Below are 23,816 nucleotides of genomic sequence, written 5' to 3' on the forward strand. Positions count from 1 at the left end.
GACACGTCATGTGAACAGGTTGCAGTGGACATTTGTCATTTTTGGCTGCCCAGCTTTGAGTAGTCTTCCTTTTGGAGGGAATCTCAAGATGAATGGGAGGCAGCTCTTTCTCCCACTATGTGGTCTTCTCTCTTCCTAATTCCCAGCAGCTAGTAATCAGATCTAGGATTTAGCCCAACCAAATGGATGCTTTCACTTTGGGCTTAGAAATTTGAAGGTATGATAGCAAAAGTTCAAGGCAACCAGAAATTATTCAAGATTATTAACATCTGGTATAGCAGAACCAAGGGTCCAGAAGTATGGCTGCCACTGTTCAATGGCGGTACCAGCTTTGGTGGCAGCAGTGTGTCTAGCTTCACCAGTGGTGCCAACAATGACATGTACTATGTTTAAGGCAGCATCTTCTGGTGCAGGGTCCTGACTATGTACTGTCTTCCTTGGTTTCCCAAGTCTGATTCTGAAGCTCTTCTGACAGTTCTGTGAGCTGTTGGATATCCATCCTTCCAATAAACTCCCTTTCTGTTTAAGTTAGCTGAAAGTAGTTTATATTGTTTGCTACCAAGAACTTGCGATGAGTATACAGGTCAAAGGATATAAAAGCATATGCTCATTTCTGTTGGTGCCCAGAGGCATTTGATAAGATTCAAGATCCATTTCTGATAATAACACTTTCTGAAGTAGAAATAAATGGATACTACTTTAATGCAATAAATAATATATATCTCAAACCAAAAGTAAGCAGCATGCTTAATGGTGAAGCATAATGTCAGGAACAGTGCAGGCTTTCCCACTCTCACTGCTATTACTTAACAGAGTTCTAGAAGGGCAATTAGACAAGAGAAAGGAAAAAATGAGGTACAAATATTTTAAAGGAAGAGGCCAGGTTACTATTTCATGCATTGATATTAATTCCTGAAAAACACAAGAGAATTAACTGAAAATTATGAGAAACAGCTAAAGTACATCAAGGTGGTGGGTTACAAAAATAATTTTGTCCTAGAGATAAACAACAGAAAATATAACGGCACAAAAATATCCCATTCATAATAGCAAAAAACAGGAACAAACTTATTAATGTTACACAAACCGATGGAAGGAAACTGTAGTACTCTGAGGGACGTGGAGAGCCCTTTTCTAATTTTTAAAAGATATACTTTATTCTCAGGTAAGAAGATAAATATTATGATGATGTCAATTGTCCTTAAAGTAATCTATATAAATAATCCCCCCAATAATTAAATTCATCTGAGAGAATAAGTGAACAGCCAATAAAATACTAGGAGGCATTGCCCTACCAAACATTTCAATATATTCTATATATTATCATGGAATATAAAGACACATCAATGAGAAGAGAATTTTTAAAAACTCTAAATGTATGTGGAGTTTAATATGTGATAAAAAGTGGTATTTTGAAGCAGTGGAAAAAGGTTAGATTAGAAAAAAAAAAGGTGCTGGGACAACTAGCTAGCCATGTGAGTGGGGAAAAAGGCAAGATCCTTACCTCATTTCCTTCACAAAAATAAATTCCAGGTGGAACCAACATTAACAGTAAGAAAAAGAAAAAAATAGAAACCATAACAGCACTAAATGAAAAAAACAGATGAGTATTCTTTTTTTTTTTAATATATAAATTTATTTATTTGTTTTTTGGCTGAGTTGGGTCTTCGTTGCTGCGCGCGGGCTTTCTCTAGTTGCGGCGAGCGGGGGCTACTCTTCGTTGCGGTGCACAGGCTTCTCATTGCGGTGGCTTCTCGTTGCAGAGCACAGGCTCTAGGTGCGCAGGCTTCAGTAGTTGTGGCACGTGGGCTCAGTAGTTGTGGCTCCTGGGCTCTAGAGCGCAGGCTCAGTAGTTGTGGCTCACAGGCTTAGTTGCTCCACGGTACGTGTGATCTTCCTGGACCAGGGCTCGAACCCATGTCCCCTGAATTGGCAGGCAGGTTCTTAACCACTGCGCCACCAGGGAAGCCCAGATGAGTATTCTTATGATCTTGGAGTTCCTAAGCATGTTAAAAAAATAAATAAATAAAAAAAGAAAGAAATCTTTATAGAAAAAATTGATCAATCTGACTATATAAAATAATTTAAATTCTCTATTTGATATAAAAATACTGCAAATATGGTGAAAGGTAAATAACCAAATGAAATTGCATAGACCAAGGAATAACTCATATACAAAGTACTTTTACTGATCAATATTTATAAAAGAAACACACCAAAGAAAAAGTAAGCAAATGATGTATACAGGTAAATCACAGCAGCAAAAATACAAATTGCTAACTAAAAGGCATTACTAGTCATTTTCTTGATTGCAAACAACGGAAACTGACACTGGTTAGTTTCAGCAATAAAGAAATGTATAGGAAGCCTATTAGGTTAGCTCGCAGAATAAACAGAGCTGGAGAAACAGGCTTGGACAGAAAACGCAGGTAGGCAGACACCAGTAAGAACTTGCCACTAGAGCAGCCAGCTGGACACTCACTGCCACCATCACTGGCACCGCCACCACTGGACCTTCTGCTGAATATAGAGCCACTAGATTCACTAATTATCTCCAACTAAGCTTGTATCTATACACCCAGAGCCAAGGTCCAGCTGGGAGCATCTGACTGGTCTTTCTTAGGTGATCTTCCTGGGCTCTAGCTTCCAGGGGTGGGAAGGCAAATACTTTCTCCCCATCCCCTGCTCAGTTTTCATAATAGAGTTTGAATTGTCCTGCCTAATTTTGTATCCTCTTCAAAAAGGAAGTCTGTTTAGATGTTGGATGGTAGAAGACCAGAACATGTTGTTCAACTTCACTCCTACAGATAAAAGTACATTAATACGCCATCTTTTTTTCATTGTATTTGCCAATGTGAAAAAGACTGAAAAACTCAGTACTGTCTAGGGTTTGGGTAATGTGCACACCCCATTCATCGTTGACAGGATAAAACCTTTCTGGAGGTGAGCTTGACACAATAGGTGTCAAAATATGAAATTTGCATACCCTTTGGCCCAAGGTGTCAGCTTAAGGAGATAGTTGCAGGGATGGATCAAATTTACATCACGACACTACTCACTGCACTGTTGTTTCTAATTTGCGTTTCCCTGGTTTGGGGGTAAGGGGTGGGTATAGAGAGCGCAAGATTTACTATAGAATGTTGTTTGGGGTGGGTCTTAAAGAACGACCATCTGAGCGCTCCAACTAGGAATCCTTTTCCAAGCCTGTTCTGGTCAAGCTGGGAGAGGATGGCTTTGGAGCCCTTTGGGGACCAATAAGCCTGGAGTGGAATGGTAAAAGGGGCCCGATTTGGAAGAGGGTTCATATGTCTTATTAAGGATTTCAGATGTTATTTATACTGCTGCCAAATAATCAATATGCTATACAATGGCTACCTTACTAATTATCCAGTAATGGGTAAGAGGAGCGTCTGTTGGGTTGAAGTCTATACCTTAGGGCAAGTGACAGATTGTAAGCTGACTTCCAATATGGTAAAATTAGTGTCATGACTGAGAGGTGCCAAGAGAGCCTGCGGAAGGGACACCTCCTGGAGCAGGTGACACTTAAGATAAGACTCTAAGGATGGGGAGTGCCCAGGGAAAGGTGTCTGGCCTAGAGAATATATCTTGAGCAAAGGCCCATGGGTCTGGATCAAATTGCCTGAGGGTGTGGGGGAAGAACAAGACATTCCCTAATGCTGGACTAGAAGCAGTGATTGGAGGACACTCCCACATGAGTAACATCAGAGGGAACCGTATTTTACTGGACTCTGGTGACCAAGGAAACCAGCCTCCAATTACTGCTGAACTATAGCAACTACATTTTGGATTTCAGCTACATGCTGGTGGGAAAAGGTGGGAGTGACAACTAGCTGGTACTGGGCTAGGGGAGGGGGCAATGTTCAAAGGGGCATGGTGAACCATAGCTTGCCCCTGCTGTGTGGTGGTGCTAAGGAGGTGTTAAGGTGCCCTAATTTCTTCAAAGCACATGATAGCCACGGGATGCTGAGTAGCTGGCTCAGACAAGCGAGGAAAATGGAAAGGAGGGCCCGGGGAATGTGGTCATATTTTGCCTAAGGCTCCAGTATAAAGAAGACGGGCAGGGTGCTAAATTTCCACTGGTCTTTGACCACTCTCCGTTTTAAAGTTTTAAAAAAAGAACTCTTGTTAATACCCACTGTCTTCCAGGCATGCATGTAAAGGAAGGAATGATGTTCTGGAAAGCAGCTGTCAGGACAGGCACGTGGACAAGGTGCATTGGTGGAGAAGGCCAAGGATTGTTTGCAGCAGCTAAAAGAAAACCCCATCTCAACCAATCCCAGATCTGTCCTGGGTTTGAATTCCCCAGTTCTAATTAAAGTGACTCAATGTCTCAGTTTGGGTTCCCCTTAGATCAGAGCCTGAGACAAAGACCTGGGTGCAGATAGTCTGTTTGGGAGGTGATCCTGGAAGCAGGACTGAGGGAGTAGGAAGACTGAGACAGGGAAGTAAAGAAATCTAGAAAAGGGTGCATTATTGAACTGGTTACTATGGAGGGCAACTGGGGCTCAATCTTGCTGGAGAATCTGTGAAGAACTCTGTTGGATGCACCCCACAGTTGTCCATCCAAAGGATGGGAGGCTGGGATGTTTTTCCACCACCTGATACTTCCCACTGGTTGAAGGTTGCCCCTGCTTAGGGGAGGGGGCTTATTAATTCCACTCCACCTACTGAGTTCCCTGGCATTAGGGAGAGTCCTCAAGCAGAAAAGCAAAGAAACAGCAGGCTTTTGAAGTGGTGGGGGTGTGTGGGGGTGTGGTGGGTGGCTGCCACACAGCAATGACTTACACAGTTTATAGATGAGGCTGAAATTGTAGATAGCCTCAGGGCATAAGATGTGAGGGATGAAAAGCTGTTGCTATGCTCAGTTTCCTTCTAAGACAGTTTATTCATTCAACCAAACATTTATTAGAGCCATGGTCAGTGCTGGGCATCTATGGTCAGCAAAAGAGAGCTAATCTCTGCCTTAAGAGCTGACAGTCTTTTGAGGATTTTGAGCAAGTGTGACTGGTGCTATGGACATGAGTCCAAAATGGAGAAGTGCTAAAATAAATAAATAAATAAATAAATAAATAAATAAAGGCAGCATCGGGAAGCAAACCTTGGGGGCTAACTCCCAAGTCAGATAGAAATCTACAGAGAGACCACAGCCCCAAGACCCTTCCCATATACTAGAAACAAGCAAGCAAGAAAACAAACCAACTTTCAGCATAATGGCTGAATATTGTGATAAAATGTCGTCAAACTGTTTGAAATTTCACCAAAAGCTCTTCCTTTTCTTGTCCCTTCCTCCGCCACAATTTCATATTTGAAAAAATTTAAACACGTCTGCAAGGTGATTTGGGGACTAGTGCAAAGAATCCACTGGGTGTCAGCATAAGGGTCCTGCTTACTACGGGGTGGGAGGTCAGAGGCAAAAGCCATTTACTTTGAAATACGGTGTAAGGTGGGATTTATGTTTTGAAAAGAGGAAAGGCTCTCCTTTCCCTGATTTCTCCGTTCTGCAGTAACCAGGACTCAGGCGAAGGGTTAGCAAAGAGGAGAATCTACAGAGAGGAGGTCATAAACCAGTGGATTTGGCAGCACAAAGATGTACTTTTTTGCACTATTTTCTTCTTTTTTAATTGAACCAACATTTAAAAATAGGATTTCCACCTTCTCTTAAAGAATCAGATGATCTGAGCCCTCATTTCTGCATGGGAACAATTGGCTGGAGCTGAGTGGCAGCCACCCCCTTTAAAAGGATGTTGTGCAATTTGCCAGAGTCCCTGCCATTCCTTATATTCTCCGCAACACTAAGTCACTTAAAGTAATAATAGTATGATTGAAACACCAGAATTCTTCATTCGCTGATAGGACCACCTGATATTTGTGGGTCTGTGACCTTTTGTTTAGAAGGCAAGTCTAGGGGCTTTGAAACATACTAGGGTTTGAAATGGGTAAGAGTCTACCAATCTCAAAGGAATTGAATGGAAGATTGAAGGAGAGATTGCATGCTTAACGCAATGCTTGTAACGGCGGCTATTACCAGCATCCACTAACAAGAGAGCACGCAGAAACCCTGTTAGTTTCACACTTCGTCTTACTCCCAGCGTCTAGGACCGTGCTTGGCACTAACAGTAACTGTTGAATGAATGATGGTAGAGCTCAGGGGGGTCTGAAAAGGAAGGTATTCTGATAATATAGTTTCACCGCGACCCCAAAGTGCCGCCTGGAAGACAAGCCTGGCCGAAACGTGCCAGGCTCTGCGATGGCGTTCGAGTGGGCAAGCAGACCATCGGGGTCCCTCGGGAGCCTGGCGGGGCTGGCTTGCCCAGCATCGGTCAGGGCCATGTCCATCACCTCTTCCAGAGTATGGTAAGGGGGCGTCCTGATTCCTGCACTTTCCCAAGGCCTCCACCATCAGATAGGTCAAGACGGAGTCCTACGCCGGGGCATCCACTACCCAGCGCTAGCCCAGCGCTAGCCCAGCGATACCCCGCGGCGCCTGGACCTTGACCACACTAGACATGGCCTCCCTCGGGCTTCACGGAGCAGTACCGCGCCCGGAGCCGCCAGTCATCGCGTCTGGCTGGGGAGGCAGCTCCGTTCCCGGAGTCAACATGGCGGCCGCGGCGGCTTCAGCGCGGGGCGGGGGAGCTGGGAGACGGGTCACGTGAGCGGCCCAGCTGGGCGGATCTCGCGCGCTCCCGCCCGCCCCGCCGGCCGCGGCTCGCTTGCTAGCTCCGCGGCGCTCTGAGGTGTGCGGGGCATCGAGCCCCCCGTCCCGGTGAGGCGCGGCGCGGCGCGGCGGGATGCGGCGGCGGCCGTGGCGGGGACGCGGGCCGGGCGGGCGGACGCGGTGATGAGCGTCAGCGGCCACCGCCATGTCCAAGGTAACGGCGCCCGGGCCCGGGCCGCCGGCGGCGGCAGCGGGCGGGAAGGAGAAGCGCTCCTTCAGCAAGCGGCTGTTCCGGAGCGGCCGCGCGGGCGGCGGCGGCGGCGCTGGGGGCCCCGGGCCGGCCGCGCCCTCCTCGCCCTCGTCGGCGCGCTCGGTGGGTAGCTTCATGAGCCGCGTCCTCAAGACGCTGTCCACGCTCTCGCACCTTAGCTCCGAGGGCGCCGCCCCGGACCGCGGCGGCCTCCGCAGCTGCTTCCCGCCCGGGCCCACGGCCGCGCCCACGCCGCCGCCGTGCCCGCCGCCGCCCGCCTCGCCCGCGCCGCCCGCCTGCGCCGCGGAGCCGGTGCCCGGGGTGGCGGGGCTCCGGAACCACGGCAACACGTGCTTCATGAACGCCACGCTTCAGTGCCTCAGCAACACCGAGCTCTTCGCCGAGTACCTGGCGCTCGGCCAGTACCGGGCGGGGCGGCCCGAGCCCTCGCCTGACCCCGAGCAGCCCGCGGGGCGCGGCGCGCAGGGCCAGGGCGAGGTCACCGAGCAGCTGGCGCACCTGGTGCGGGCCCTCTGGACCCTGGAGTACACCCCGCAGCACAGCCGCGACTTCAAGGTGAGCCCCTGGGGCACCCGCCTGCCCAGAGCTTCCTTCTCCGCTTCCGTCGCGGCCAGAGGACTGATGCTCTGGTTGTCTAAGGAAAGAGGAGCGGGCCTCGAGTCCGGGCAGATGGCGCTGATTGCGAGGAACAGTCATTCACTCATTCATGCATCGGGCATTTGTAAGGGCTTGCTACGTGGCGGGCCCTTTGATGGGCACAGGAGAGGGATGGGACAATGGGCAAGACCGTCTGCCATCCTGGAACTTACATTCTTGAGGGTGGGAGTGTTGAGCTTGGGTTCAAATCCTTGTTCTGCCACTTACTAGCGGTGTGACCTCGGGCAGGTTACTCTACCTCTCTGTGCCACAATTTCCTCATCTGGTACCTACCTCATAGGTGGTTGTGAGCTGCTAACAAGTTGATATGTTGGGTTGAACCCTATGAAGTTACCCACTGTTGACCGTTCTGACTTACAGATTGGCATTTTTATGGCGTTCAACCTGGTATGTAAAATGCTTCCATTGTGTGCAGTGCTATGAGTATTTGCTGCCATTATTATTTTTAGTATTAAAAACTTTAACAAGTTAAAGAGGTGGTACCAGACAGTGGTTTGAAGGAAGTAAAACCTGGTGATGTGACTGTTGTGCTGGTAGGGTACGTTACATGGGTTAGGGTGACTTCTCGGAGGAGGTGATGTTCTGAGCCTTGAGTAACCACAGGGAGGGCCAGCCTTGAGGAGCTCAGGGGAAAGCGGTTCCCAGGTGTAAGGCAAGTGTGGACACCTTGAGACGGGAAAGAGCCTGGTGTACTTGACCCGCAGTGTTAGCTCCGGGATGGGCAAACTCTTTCTGTAAAGGGCTGCATAGCAAATGTTTTAGGCTCTGCTGTTCAAGATGCAAACTCGAGGATATTAAGTAGATACGTATATAACAAGAAAAGACACATTTCTACACATTTATTATTGCCTAAAATAAAAATGTTACAATAATTGAGTACAATATTTTGTAATACAGGTCTACTAATGAGAAGCATGGGACTCTTTTTTTGGAGAGTACAAAGTTTAACTTAATTGGAGTTCAAAATTAATGTGCCCTGTTGTCAAATTGATTACAAGCATTCATCTCTCCAAATCATTCGTAGCTCACAGGCCGTATAGAAACAGGCAGTGGCCTAGATGTGGCCTTGGGTCCTTGTGAGTGCGTGAGAGCTGAGAGGGGAGTGTGAGTGGTGGGCTGGGGCCAGGTGGTGTAGGATCATAAATTTAGGCTGTGGTACTAAGGAAATGGGCTCTTACTCTAAGCAAAAGGGGAAGATGATTTGAGATTGTATAAGGGATACTTTTAGGTGGGAAATGGATATAAATAGAACTAAATAGAATGAAATCACACAATAAGAAAGTTAATTCCTTTTCTGTTCTCTTTCTCTCCTGATCATGCCCAAGAGAAAGTCTCAGCTTGGTGGTTAGCTTGTCTTTAACACCTCTTGCTCACTCCCCCACCTTTTTTTTTAAATTTGTTTATTTATTTTATTTATGTATTTTTTGGCTGTGTTGGGGTGCCCCTGCTGTGCACGGGCTTTCTCTAGTTGCGGCGAGCGGGGGCTACTCTGTTGCAGTGCGTGGGCTTCCCATTGCAGTGGCTTCTCTTGTTGTGGAGCATGGGCTCTAGGCGCACAGGCTTCAGTAGTTGCGGCACACAGGCTCAGTAGTTGTGGCTCGCGGGCTCTTGAGCGCAGGCTCCGTAGTTGTGGCGCACGGGCTTAGTTGCTCCGTGGCATGTGGGATCTTCTCGGGCCAGGGCTCGAACCCGTGTCCCTTGCATTGGCGGACAGATTCTTAACCACTGTGCCACCAGGGAAGCCCCCTTTTTTTTTTTTTTTTAAATAGACAATAAGCTTCAAGTTTAGAGATCTGAATAGGTAACAGTAGCTAGAATTTAATAAGGTTATGTCTTCATTGGATTTGTCTTTTCTAAAATAAATTTATTTATTTATTTTTGGCTGTGTTGGGTCTTCGTTGCTGCATGCGGGCTTTCTCTAGTTGCAGCGAGCAGGGGCTACTCTTTGTTGCGGTGCGTGGGCTTCTCGTTGTGGAGCACAGGCTCTAGTTGCACAGGCTTCAGTAGTTGTGGCACACAGGCTCAGTAGTTGTGGCTCGCAGGTGCAGGCTCTAGAGCACAGGCTCAGTAATTGTGGCTCATGGGCTTAATTGCTCCGCAGCATGTGGGATCTTCCCGGACCAGGGCTCGAACCCTTTGCATTGGCAGGCGGATTCTTAACCACTGCACCACCAGGGAAGCCCTGTCTTCTATTTATGGCAAATGGTACTGGCATTCCATTGGTGCTATGAAGTTTCTTTCTAAAATACACTTATTTAAGTATGAGTAAATGATTTGATTAAAATATAAATTGGTCAGCTATCTAAGGGAATCAGCTTGGTTGAGGACCTACTGTCTTGCTGAGGAACAACACTGCCAAGGTCCACTCCTCTCCTTTTAATACATTTTACTTACATGTTATTTATATTTATTTATGTTCTACCCTGTTTTTCTCAAAAAGAAAAAAATGGTTGTTGTTTGATCTTGGAAATTTGAATGGAAATACTTGACTGGGATAGGGACTGGAAAAAAAGAGATTCATGTCAGAGATCTCAAAATAAGAAAGTAGGAGGGAATGGCAGCCAGCCAGCTACTATCGGTCTTTTTCTTTTTGCCTATACGTGCCTGCAGGTAGCCACAGCAGTTGCAGACTTTTCAAGGTCACAGCCTAGTGTTTTAAGTTTGGTTTTCCATTCTTTTCCAAAATGTGAAAATCAATTTCTATAGCATTTTTGTATGTGAACATTTCTATTGCTTTTTAAGAGATTGTGTTTACTTTTTTATCAATTAAAAAGCTGTAACAGAATTGGGTCAATAATTCTAGAAAAGCATGCTTTGGCAAAGTTGAACAGGTTCTTAGAGGCCTTTTTTTCCCTGAATTTTATTTTATTTATTTTTTTATACAGCAGGTTCTTATTAGTTATCCATTTGATACATATTAGTGTATATATGTCAATCCCAATCTCCCAATTCATCACACCACCCCTACCCTGAGGCCTTGTTTTTAAAAAATGTAATCTTCTGAACCGTTAGTAGATTTCACTTTGCATTCATTCATTCATTCACCTCCCTCTGTTGAAGGTTTATTCAGTCAGTTAGGAATGCGTTCAGCACCAGAAAGAAGAAGCCCTAATGATGGTGCCTTAAGCAATAAAGATGTTGAATTAGCTCACCTGTAAGAAGTCTGGAGGTAGGTGGTTCTAAGGTGGTGCAGTGGCTTTATGGGCCCAGCTAGGACCCAGACCATTTCTGTGTTTCCATCCTGTTGTCCTTAGCTATCAGTGGCCTTTTGTCCTTAATGTTTATCACCTCAGGGTTTTCTACCCAGTCAAGCCAGGAAGTCATTAGGGAAATAAAAGTTCTTCCAGAAGCCCCCTCAACAGGCTTCTACTTACATCTCATTAACTATAATCATGTCGCTTGACCACCCTGGCTGCCGTGGAGGCAGGAAGGTGGTGTTTGGGTTTTCCTGCCTTAATAGAAGAGATGAGTAAAGGAGGGGATTGCCTTGTAGGCAACCCACCAAAGTGCTTCTCCTACCACGTGCCAGGCACTGTCACGTGGGGAAGACACTGCGCCTGCCTGTGAAGCACAAAGGAAGTTGAAGCACCAGGCAAGAGGATGCGGGCTCACCAGTCACCACGCCCCGCTCACCTGCTGGTGATTTGATATTCGAGGCAGATACTCTTCTCTGCTCTTCTTGAGCTCACATTCAGCCTCAGAATCCCGTTGAATTCTGGGCTCCAGACAGCCACTACCGGTTGGCAGAGGAGATAAAACCAATTTGCCGTGTTGAGATAATTTGCCTTGAGGTCTCAGAAAGCACTTAGTATGTCTTTGCCTGTACTTTTATCGTCCTAAAACTTCTTTAAGTTCCTAACAATTTTGTTTGTAAGATTTTCAATTCGGATTCTAACCACATTGATTTCAGCTTTAGGAGCTTGCCAGGTAAACGGATTTTTGGTTTTGGATGAGCTAGATGGTTGTTATGGTTGGATTTTCGTTTTCCAGAATGAAAGAAGTTGACTGGTCCAATCTTGGTAAGCTTTAAGAAACTTCTCTAGCTGCCACTTACATCTTTTTCTTTTTTTGTGCAGTCCTTTTTCTCCTGCTGATAGAGTAGCGGTTGTCAACCAGGGCACTTTTGCCTCCCCTACCCCCTCACTTCTGGGGACATTTGGTGATGTCTGGAGACACATACTTGGGTGTCACAACTGGGGTGGGGTGCTACTGGCAACTAGTGGGGAGACTCCAGGTTTGGGGCTAAGTGTCACACAACATGCAGGACAGTATCCCTCAAAAAGGATAACCCAGCCCCAAATGTCAGTAGTGCTGAGGTTAAGAAACTGTTGGAGGAATGTTTTGAACTTCCTTAGTGCAAGTTTTCCTTACTTTCCCAGCCTTTAATGGTTATCTTGTTGCTTTTTCTTCTCTGTGTTTGCTGCAGCACTAGAGTAAAGGTTGGACTTTACTGGCAGGATCCTTGGATCACTGTCTTAGTAAAATTATGACAGTAAGTAAATCATTTTGAAACCTGAATGCTCAGTATGCTGTTGTAAGAGGAAATAAGCCTATTGTCCTAACTTTAACAGGATGCTAGCTTGGGTGCTCCAGGTTCGTACAGATGCTTTCTGATTTCTAGTACTCAGTGCCCTTTTGCAGCAAGTGAAAGACGGAAGGTCATCTTTCAAGTAACAAAGATGGGTTTTATAGCAGCAGTTTTCAAACTGTGCTTCCAAAGAACAACTAGAACAGAGTGATCTACTGATAAAAGAAATGTGGGGACTCCTTTCAAATTTGCAGGAAAACAAAAAGTAATTGATGAATCAAATTTTCTCTCCCACATGTTTTTCCTTGAACTTTGGTGCCTGGTGGTGCTTATTTATTAGTGAGAGTTCTTGGGTTACAAAGGGAGTACATGTGTGTTAATGAGTAGTGGCAGACAAGCTAGCAACCAGGGGCTTCCGCTGGCTCAGTTTCACACCTTACTGTGTCATGGACTCATGCTGGGGAGCTCTGATTTTATGCTGCAGACCTATGATAAAAGTTTTCCTCGTTTGTATGAAGCTGTTTAGTATGTTGACATTTCACAGTGGTTCCCAAGAAGTGATCTGATTTTAGGGTGTCCCTCAAATTAATTTGAAAAATAGGAAAAAAAATATGAAATAGTGTCGGTCACATTCAGATTTGTGATGGTATTAACTAGAAAGTATGTTTCCTCCTGGTCTGTTCTCTTGTCTGTCAAATGCTGTCAGTTCTGTTTTAGTGAAGTTGCACATCTTTGAAGAAGGGCGGTGAGAGAATCATCGAATTTTAGACTTGGAAGGAGATGTGGGTGAAATGTGAGTGGTCCTCAGCCTTTCTGGATGCGGAAACTAAGGTTCACCTGCTGGCTAGAGGCTGAGGGAGCAGAACCAGAGTTCTGACCACCCCCCGCATGCCGATGCACGCACTGAGCCCTGGTTCTGAGGTCGTCTTATTAGCACAACCACTGAAGCGACTCAACATAAAACATAAACAGGGAGGGTGGACGTGCTGAAACATGTAGCATTTTTTTCCTCTAAGTTTGCGGTGCTAAATCGTAGTGAAAATAAGGTCAGCTGCAGCTAGCTTTATATATGTGCTATTGCTCCTGAGACTTAGGCACTTTTGGAAGACTTCCTTAAAAAATTATCCTTTCAGACCATTTAAATGCATATATAAACACATCTTTTACATTGATGGGCTTATACTCTCCATAGAGTTCTGTAACTTGCTTTCCCTTATGCCCCTATACTGGACTTGAAAATATATCACGGGTAGCCATAGCTTTCATTGTTTTTTGTTAATACATCCAAGTCCACCTCATTCTTTTTAACAGTTGTATAGAAGCCCACTGATGGGTGTTTTGGTTGTATAAAATTTTTAACCATTATAGCCAGTCCTTCAACATATATCAAGTCTCCTTTTCTAAGGAGTGGGTCTTAGCTGTGGCGTTGCTGAGTCAGAGGGAACGTGCATTTACACTGTGGATGCACCTCACCAGACTGCCCAGCAAAAGCCCGAGTAGGACAAGACTCTGACCCATCCATGCTGCATGCTAGGGCCTCGCTGCTGACACGTGCTTCCTCTTTCAAGTGACTGCCCTATTCTTCAGTTTTCAAACTTATTTTCTTTCACGTAGGTCAGTTTTGTTCCTCTAGGTATGCCTATTCTCCACTCTTCTTAAACGTGTATGTCTCTTTCCAGACATGTCCACCTGATGTGTGCAGCTTCTTATCAGGTGGTAAAGGGGACTCATGAGAAAGTGCAAGAAAAGCATTGAAGAGGACTAGTTGGGGAATAAAAATACACAGGACAATTATGGACTTTCATGTTTGCTGACTTAAACCACATTTACTGAGCAATTATTGTGTATAAAGGGACTAGTTTAGGGGAGAGGGTTGGGAATAGAGGATTAAGTATGACGATTATAGGACAAAGTTCTTGCCCTCAGAGAACTTACCAGTTTTATAGGGAAATTTTAAAAAAATTGTATTGACTGGGAAAGTTCAGTGGGAGTTCAGAGAAGGGTGAAATCATTGTGAGCTGAAGTGCAAGTAGAAGATTCATTCATTCATTGTTGGCAGTTAAGCTTCTACAAATTTATGAATTTATGGAGCTCGTAACTCTATGCCACGTGCTGTGCTAGTCCTTGGGTATATGGGGTAAACCAAAAGGTATGGTAATGTAAAAAAATGGTGCCAGGTCTCGTGATCCATTCCTTCTTGGAACTTTTATTGTTACAGGGGAGGCAGATGTTAAACACACACTGGTAAATGTGAAATTTAAAATTATTAGAGCTAAGAAGGAAAAGATAAGGTGTATGAGAGAGAATGATGGGTGTGGCCAGGCAGGAGTGATAAAATGTATTCAAAAGGCTCTGCAGGGGACAGGGCTGGGGGTCCATTTGAAAGTCTGACAGGCCTTTTTCATGGCTTAGAGAGCTAGGAGGGGTGTGGGATAGATGAGGCTGGAAAAGGAGGTCAGGTAGGCAGAGGCGGGTCCTGTAGGACCCCCTTGTAGACCAAGATTAGGGGTTTAGATTTGGTTCTAAGAGCAGTGGGGAGCTGGTGCAGGTTTTAAGCAGAGTTCTGGCATGATTTCCTTGAAATGTGAAGTGATCATTCTGAGTCTGAATAGTGACTATAGACTGGAAGCAGGGAGGCCAGTTCGGAGGTTTTGCGAAGGTGGTGGATGGGATGGAGAAGCGGATAGATTTGATATGTATCTGGAGGTAGACTCGACAGGACTTGCTGAAGGATTGATTCTGGGGAAGGCACTGAGGCAGAGGGGAGCAGCCAGAATAACGCCCTGGTGTTTGTTTTGAGCAGGAGAGTGATTACTGGTGCTGTGCACTTACTTGAGGAGCAGCAGTTCTGGGGGGGTCGGGAGTTCAGTTTCAGATGTATTAAATAGGACACTCATGAGATATCTGGTTGGCAGCTGGATAAGGAAGTCTGGAGTTCAGAAGATTGGGACTGACTAGAGATAAAGATATGGGACTCCTTGGTCTATAGGTGGTATTTAAAACTGTGACATATTGCTTGGAATGGGATTTGAAGATAAATAAGGCTTGGATAGTTAAGGGAAAGAGAGATGCCATTCCATATTGTTGGGGAAATATTCTGAGCAAAGGCACAGCCATGGCACATTGTCTAGGGTCAGGGAGGCCACTGGGCTGTCTGCTGTGTGCAATTGATTTGCAGAAGTTTTTTTCAGCCTTGGCACTGTTGACATACCTGGCATTATTGGCTAGATGAGTCTTTGCTGTGGGGGGCTGTCCTGGTGTATTAGGATATTGAGCAGTGTCCCTGTCCTCTACCCACTAGGTGCTGGTAGTACTCCCCTGCACCCACCCCAGTCATGATAATCAAAACTGTCTCCAGACATTGCCACATGTCCCCTGGCGAGCAAGATTGCCCCTGGTTGAGAACCACTGATTTGGAGAGAAGGGCAAATAAATGTAGATGGCTGAGGAGATGAGAGGGGACAGATTATGGGTGCCCTTGAAAGTCTGTCACAACAATTTAGCCTTGAGGCTGCAATCAGTAGTGATTCAATTGAGGCTTTTTGAGCTGTGCAGACTCTGATTTGATGAAAAAAGATGTTTTAGAAAAATGGTTCTGATGGTGAGCAAAAACGAATCAGATGGAGGAGAAAGTAAGTGCGTGGAAAGGGCAGTCACAGGTGTGACATGCGGAAAAGGAGGAGGAAAGGGTGAATCCAAGAGACATTTTGGAGGACATCGTGACATCATTAAAGAGACTCCAAGAGATGGAGAGGTAAAGGAAACACCGAGGTTTCAGACCTGGGTGATGGAGAAAATAAGGGGATATCTGACAGAGGTGGAGCAGTCCAAAAAGGGCACTAAGGGCAGAGAAGATCATGAAGATAATTTGAACATGTGGGGTTGGGGGTCATAGGATATCTAAGGAGAGTCTTAATAGTTGGAAATATGGTGCGATTTAGAACTAGCTGTGTAGACTTGGATTCAGCTGCATAGAGGTGATAATTGAATCCAGGAGCATTGAGTGTGTAGTCAGAAGCCCAAGGCCAAGCCCTTGGGGGAAACTAAAAATAAGAGGATAGGAGGAGGGAGGGACTTCTTGGACTTGTTAAAGGGGCAGAGAGATAGGCGGAAAACCAGGAAAGCAGAGTCAGGAAACCTGGCTTATTTAGGTTGACTTCCTGCTCTTAGCCCTGAGTACAGTGTAGAGCTGCAGAAACGTCAGTTTATACCCAGTAAGAGGGGCTTCCCTGGTGGTGCAGTGGTTAAGAATCTGCCTGCCAATGCAGGGGACACGGGTTCGAGCCCTGGTCTGGGAAGATCCCACATGCTGTGGAGCAACTAAGCCCGTGCGCCACAACTACTGAAGCCCGCGCGTCTAGAGCCCGTGCTTCGCAACGAGAAGCCACTGCAACGAGAAGCCTGCGCACCGCAACGAAGAGTAGCCCCCGCTTGCTGCAACTAGAGAACGCCCGCTCACAGCAACGAAGACCCTACGCAGCCAAAAATAAAATAAATAAATAGATAAATAAATTTTAAAAAATGCTATATACCCATTAAGAATCAAATTCAGGTTGGTATATTGTAGTCATGATTCGTTAAGTCTACAGATTTATTGAGCACATTTTTGTGCTGGTCCTGTGTTGGGAGGCACTGAGCTGTGCCAGGATGACTGAGATGGTCCATGCCCTTAAGGAATGCAGGGTCTAGAAGGGAAGGCAGGGGTTAAGAAACAATTGCAGAAGGGTAGGATGAGTGCTGTGATAGAGGTATAGAAGTGCTGTGTAGACCCCAGGGAGGGAAGGGAGGGTTGGGGGGGACTGGAGTCTGGAAGGATTTGGTCGGAATCCTCTAGGTGGATAAGGGGAGAGGTGGGAAAGGCCTTTCCAGGGCAGAAAACCCATCAAGTGCAAAGGCTTAGAACCTCAAACAACTTGGCTTATTCAGAAAATTTCAAGGTCTAGTGTGGTTGGAGCAGAAGGGCAGGGTGGTGGATGGGTTGGGGAGGAGGTCACTGAGTGATGCTTTGGGCGAGGTTAGATCTCTGGCTTTGTTCTTTGGGTGCCATGTCAGAGAATAGCATCTTGTGAGGGCAGCACCAAGGAATTTCAGACAGGCTTGTGGTATCATTGTCTTTTTCTTTTATTATTTTTCAAAGAATGATCACTCAGAGGCCAGGGACATTGAGGATGGGGAGGTGATGATGAGAGAGGGCAGGGACAGAACTGGGGGGTTCAGGGAGAACAGAATATATCTTAGCCTCTTTGAGCCTGGTTACATTTGGGAAACTGAGGCAGCATAAAACTTTTCAGAGGTGCTAAATTCCACGTTAGCCATGTTGTATTTGAGGTCCCATGGTAACTCATGGAGGAAAATATTCAGTAGTGTAGGCTAGAGTTTCGGCTAGAGATTTTTATTTGTTATTAAACTCCCCTTCTGAGTTTTTAAAAATATCTTTCAAACCAGCAACATAAACTAGCACTAAATCTGTTATTTTGATTTGATCTAGTTAGGTTCTTTACACATTTGCAGGGGCAGAGCTTCAGCTTGAACTCAGGGCAGTGTGATGATAACATTTATGCTCTCACTGTACTGAACACATTGCCTTGAAGTGCCATCAGTTTACATTTTTGTACTTGTCCACATACATACATATTTTACGTAGTTGCTATTATCCTGGCCAGGCCATTTTGTATTATAATTTTTTTTCATGCAACTTACAAAACATTTTTCCATGTTTCTAAATAGTACTGATAATACTGTTTAATGTTTACTGATACATATGGTATCATATTGCTAAGTGATAATTTAATCATCCAGTCCTCTTTTTTTTTTTTTTTTTTTTTTATGGTACGCGGGCCTCTCACTGTTGTGGCCTCTCCCATTGCAGAGCACAGGCTCCAGACGCACAGGCTCAGCGGCCATGGCTCACGGGCCCAGCTGCTCCACGGCATGTGGGATCTTACCGGACCGGGGCACGAACCCGCGTCCGCTGCATCAGCAGGAGGACTCTCAACCACTGCGCCACCAGGAAAGCCCTCCAGTCCTCTTTTATTGGGCAATTTCCCCCATACTCTTTTTTATTATAATGAACATGAATCATGTGTATAGCTTTTTGTTTTGTCATGTTATTTATTTAGGATAAATTTCCAAACATGTTCTCAGAGCATCAGAAGCTTATGGACATCTTTTTGACTTCTTATTACAGAAATTACAGCGCTGCTAGTTTGATCATAAGCTTCACCCAGCCCAGTGAATGGTGCATGTTGGATGCTCACAAACCATTTTTGGAATGAGTTGGATTTTATAATTTAAATTTGTTATTGTCAGTTTATATTCATTCTTTGCTCATTTGTCTGTTGTCATTTTTTCCAATTTTTTGTTGTGGTAAAATACACATAACATAAAATTTACCCTTTTAGTTGCTTTTAAGTACAGCTCAGTGGCATTAAGTACCTTCACTGTTGTGCAACCATCAACCACTGTCCATTTCCAGAACTTTTTCATCGTCCCAACCAGGAACTCTGTATGCATTAAGCAATCACTCCCGTCTAGTCCCTGGTAACCAGTGTTCTACTTTCTGTCTCTATGAATTTGCCTATTCTAGGTATCTCATATAAGTAGAATTACACAGTACAATACACAAAATCCTTTTGTGTCTGGTTTGTGTCATTTAGAATAATGTTTTCAATATTCATCTGTGTTGTAGTATGTTGCAGAATTTCATTTCTTTTGATGGCAGAATAATATTCCTTTATACGTATGTACTACATTTTGTTTATCCATTCATCTGTTGATGGACAACTGCATTGTTTCTGCTTTTTGGCTATTGTGAATAATGATGCTATGAACATAGGCATTCAAGTATCTATGTGTGTCCCTGTTTTTAATTCTTTTGGGTCATGTAGTAATTCTGTGTTTAACTTTTTGAGAAACTGTCAGACTTTTCCACAGTGGCTGCACCATTGTACATTTCCACCAGCAATGCATGAGGGTTCCAGTTTCTCCACATCCTTGCCAGCACTTGTTATTTTCCATTTTTGTTTTCACATAATAGCCATCCTAGCGTGTGTGGTTATTGTGGTTTTGATTTGCATTTCTCTAATGACTAATGATCATTAGTCATTAATGACTTAACTGATGTCTTGGACTATCTTTTCAAGCAATAGGCTTATTGCCTGTTTGTATATCTTCTTTGGAGAAATGTCTATCCAAATACTTTCCTCAGTTTTGAATTGAATTTTTTTGTTGTTGATGCTGAGTTGTAGGAGTTCTTTATATATTCTGGATATTAATCCTTTATCAGATATATGATTAGCAAGTATTTTCTCTCATTCCGTGGGTGGTTGTTTCACTCTCTTGATAACTGTGATGAAGTCCAGTTTGTCTATTTTTCTTCTTCTGTTGTCTGTGCTTTTGGTATCATATCCAAGAAATCATTGCCAAATTTAATGTCATGAAGTTTTCCGTCTTTGTTTTTTACTAAAAATTTTATAGTTTTAGCTCTTATATATAGGTCTTTCATCCATTTTGAGTTAACTCTTGTATTGATGTATGGTGTAAGGTAAGGTTACAACTTCATTCTTTTGCATGTGGATATTTAGTTTTCTCAGCACTGTTGTTGAAAAGACTACTGTTCTTTCTTTGTTGAATGGTTTTGGTGCCCCTGTCAAAAATCAATTGACTGTATATGTGTGGGTTTATTTCTGGGCTCTTTATTCTATTCCATTGATCTATATGCCTGTCTTTGTTTCAGCACCACACTGTTTTGATTACTGTAGCTGTGTAGTAAGTTTTGAAATCAGAAGTTTGAGTCCTTCCAATTTGTTCTTCTTTTTCAAGATGGTTTTGTCTTTGGAGTTTCTGGAGATTCTATTTGAATTTCAGAATAGGCTTTTCTTTCTGCAGAAAATGGGATTTTTATAGGGATTGCACTGAAATCTGTAGATTGTTTTGGGTAGAATTGTCATTGTAACAATATTGTCTTCCAATCCATGAACATGGAATGTCTTTTTTAATATTTATGTTGTCTTTAATTTCCTTCGCTTAAGTTTTGTAGTTTTCAGTGTACAGGTTTTTCACCTCCTTTGTTAAATGATTATTCCTAAGTATTTTATTCTTTTTGATGTTATACATGGAACTGTTTTCTTAATTTCCTTTCTTGGATTGTTCATTGCTAGTGTATAGAAATGGAACTGGTTTTTGTGTGTTGATATTGTATCCTGCACTTGGCTGAATTCATCTGTTAGCTCTAACAGTTTTTTTGTGTGTGTGAGTCCTCAGAGTTTTCTACATATAAGATCATATTATCTGCAAACAGAGATAATTTTACATCTTCCTTTCCAGTTAGGATACTTTTTTTTTTTTAGATAAAGCATAGTCGGTATACAATGTTGTGTTAGTTTCTGGTGTACAGCAAAGTGATTCAGTTATATATATTCATATATATATATTCTTTTCCATTATAGTTTATTAAAAGATATTGAATATAATTCTCTGTGCTATACAGAAGGACCTTGTTGTTTATCTATTTTATATATAGTAGTTTGTATTTGCTAATCCCAAACTCTTAATTTATTCTCCCACCCTTCCCCTTTCTCGCCTAGTTCTGGCTAGAAATTCCAATATTCTGTTGAATAGAAGTGGTGAAAATGGGCATCCTTGTCTTGTTTCTTCATCTTAGGGGAAAAGCTTTCAGTGTTTCACCATTGAGTATGATGTTAGCTGTGAGCTTTTCAGATATGGTCTTTATCATGTTGAGGAAGTTTTCTTCTTTTCCTAGTTTGTTGAGTGTCTTTATCATGAAAGAATGATGAATTTTGTCAAGTGCTTTTTCTGAATTAATTGAGATGATAGTGTGGTAGTTTTCTTTCATTCTATTAATGTGGCATATTACATTGATTGATTTTCATATGTTGAACCCCTTTTCATTCCAGAAATAAATCCTACTTGGTCATGGTGTCTCTTGGGATTTTTTTTTTTTCCTTGGGATTTTGAAGTTTCTTTTCTTTTTTAAAAAACTTTATAATAGCTCTTTATAGAGTGTAGATGTAAGGTAACACCTTCATTAAGACTTGATACATTTGATATAGATACTTCTCTCAGACTCTTGCTCTTTTAGTTTTGTTAACTTTTATGTATTACAGAAGGTTTTAATGTTTTTGAACCTGTACCTTTGCCTTATTTTTTGTTATGTATAGCTGAAAAGTTAGGCTTTCATATAGGATAATTTTTCTCTTTTATTTTTTGTTAGCTTTTTCTTTTATGTTCTAAAATATTTCTCTTTCCAATAATTTGGAGTTTGGTTTAGTATAGTGCAACTGTAAAGTGGGGATTTATTTTAAGGTTTGAGATTTCCCATCTTGTATAGTACATTGAGTGGTTGAGAACCTGGACTGGGGAGCCAGACAGCCTGTGTTCCAATCCTAGCTGCAGCACTTATTAGCTATAGGTCCTTGGGCACTTAATTCTCTGGGCTTAGTTTCCTCATTTGTAAAATGGGGATAAGACTATATCTACCTCATTTGGTTGTTTTAAAAAGAAGAGAAAAACTTGGCTAAGGGACTGGCATACCGTCAGTGCTAAGTGAGTGTTAACTGGTATTGTTACCCAGCCTTGTTATCACACTGCTTATTTGTAAAAGTCTTCTCCATATTTAGAATTTTATGGTCTATTTCTGAATTGTGTGTTCTGTTTCATCAGTACTTTTATTGGTACCACATGGCATTGTTGTTGCCTGTTCTTTTCATGCTATTCTTTTTTCCCCCCACTGTGAAACATTTATTTTTCTTCTGCAATATTTTCTTCTGATTAAAACCAGTGCAGAAAAGTACTCAGTACCTTGGGTAAGAGATGAGCTATCTTGCTGTTCTTTTAAAGTTCTCCAGACAAATTTTAGAATCATTTTGTCAGGTTTCAAAAACCAATCCTGTGTGAATTTTAGTGCTAAATATCTACATTAGTTTGGGACAGATAACCATCTTTGCTGAATGTCTGCCTGTCACTGATAAAATTCATAACTTTAAACAAACCATAAACTAATAATAATGTTACAGTAAGAAAACCTGGTTGACTGATAAGTGAGGAAGAAATTGCAAGAGTTATTAAAAGAACTGCCTGTTCCCCCCAAAGATTACAGAATTGGATGGATTTATTCGTACATTTTTCCAAGGATCAGATAATCCCCATGTTGTATGACTGTCAAAAGTGTAGAAAAATTTCCTCTCCGAGGCAAAAGGATTCTGTTTCCTAAACCTGTTCGTGTCTGTCTCCTCCATTCCACTGCGAGGCCCTCGAGGGCAGTGAGTCTGTCTTATTCAGCATTGTTTTGTTGGAGGTGCACAATGTATTGGTCCATCTGAACTGAAGATGCCACAAGCAAGGAAGGACAGCTTGCAGACCAGCCTCAGTTGTAAATGTAGATGTGCTGATGATGGGCCACTTCTCTTGTACACATGGGTCAGACCTCACTTGAGGACTGTGATCACGCTTAGGCTTTAAGCTTTGCAAGAGGAGGAGGGAAACTGGAGATGGGTGGCATGCCTCAGTAACAGAATTTTTTGAGCATGTTGTCTGAAAATGGAATGAGATGCCTCACCTGAGTATTTTTATCATTGGACAAGTTGAAACAGAGCCCTGGGTAGTATTGTAAAGGAGAGTTACACACCCCATAATAGATAGGACTGGATTCAGTTTATTTCTTTCCCTTTCCTTGTCTCCTGCTCCTTTCCTCTGACTTTTGAACATATAAAAAATGTACATTTGAAGCAGAGTTGACAGTGTTTGGCAGCTTTACGTGAAGGGTGGATAAGATGAGGAGGTGAAAATAACTTCGAGGTTTTGAAACAGGGTGTCTTGGGATGGTGTTCTTCACGCCTGGAAGCACAGAATGGAAAACGATTCTGGAGGTGAGTGGATAAGTTCAGTTTTAGAGAGGTCACATAGTATTTGAACATAAGAGCCCTAGGAAAACTTGTTTGTTGTTGTTATTATATTTGTTGAATGTCTCTCATATGTCAGGCAGGCACTGTGTAAAGTGAATCGTTTTAAGTTTTTGGTGAGCCATGTAGAAATGTGCCGATCTGGTCAAAATGTGGAAATCTCTCTTAAACTGATACAGATGTAGTAATAAAGATGCTTGTGCTGAGTTACAGATGCTTATCCTGAGTTAGGTGTTTTACATCTTCCTTTGTGTGGCTTGAAGTTTTTAGTTTGACTCTGCCACTTTTGTTTTGTTATTAGTGTGTGGTTTGGTGCATTTTTCCTGTCCCCATCTATACACTTGTCACAATGAGGGGCTGCTAAATAGGGCAGTGTTCTCTGTTTGTGTAGTTCCCCACAGCTGTTTCCTATAGTGAAGACTCAGGAAAACAATGACCTCATGGTTTCCACAAAAAAAGCCTTTTATATATAGTCATGGAAAAGAAATCTTTGAAAACTGAGTAATTTAAAATTCTGTCCTCTGCAGCTTTTTCCTTCAAAAATATTCTTGTTTGCTCTGTTAATTGGCTGTTCCTCAAATGACCTTTTATGTTTAACAAACAACATTTTTGCAGTGGAGCACATCGGGATATCTTGTCTTTCATTTGATTGTGATCTTTCTCTATTTAGAAATCATTGTTTTCTGCCACGGACTGTGGCAGTTCCTAGAGGAATTGGCCAGTCACCCAACATCTGTTGCTTCTTCCCTCCAGTTGTTGAGC

At 43.3% G+C, this 23,816-nt stretch overlaps 1 protein-coding gene across 1 annotated transcript in view; it reads left to right on the top strand.

The window, feature by feature from the left end:
• Positions 1-6,842: 6,842 nt before the first annotated feature.
• Positions 6,843-23,816, top strand: part of USP31 (ubiquitin specific peptidase 31) — a 69,127-nt gene continuing 52,153 nt past the window's right edge. Inside the window, exon 1 of the mRNA XM_082858122.1 lies at positions 6,843-7,505. Coding sequence (XP_082714248.1) covers positions 6,885-7,505 — 621 coding nt within the window. The 5' untranslated portion in view covers positions 6,843-6,884. The remainder of the gene's footprint in view (positions 7,506-23,816) is intronic.

This window comes from Leucopleurus acutus (assembly GCF_964270905.1).
Source record: "Leucopleurus acutus genome assembly, chromosome: 16".
Lineage (NCBI taxonomy): Eukaryota > Metazoa > Chordata > Mammalia > Artiodactyla > Delphinidae > Leucopleurus > Leucopleurus acutus.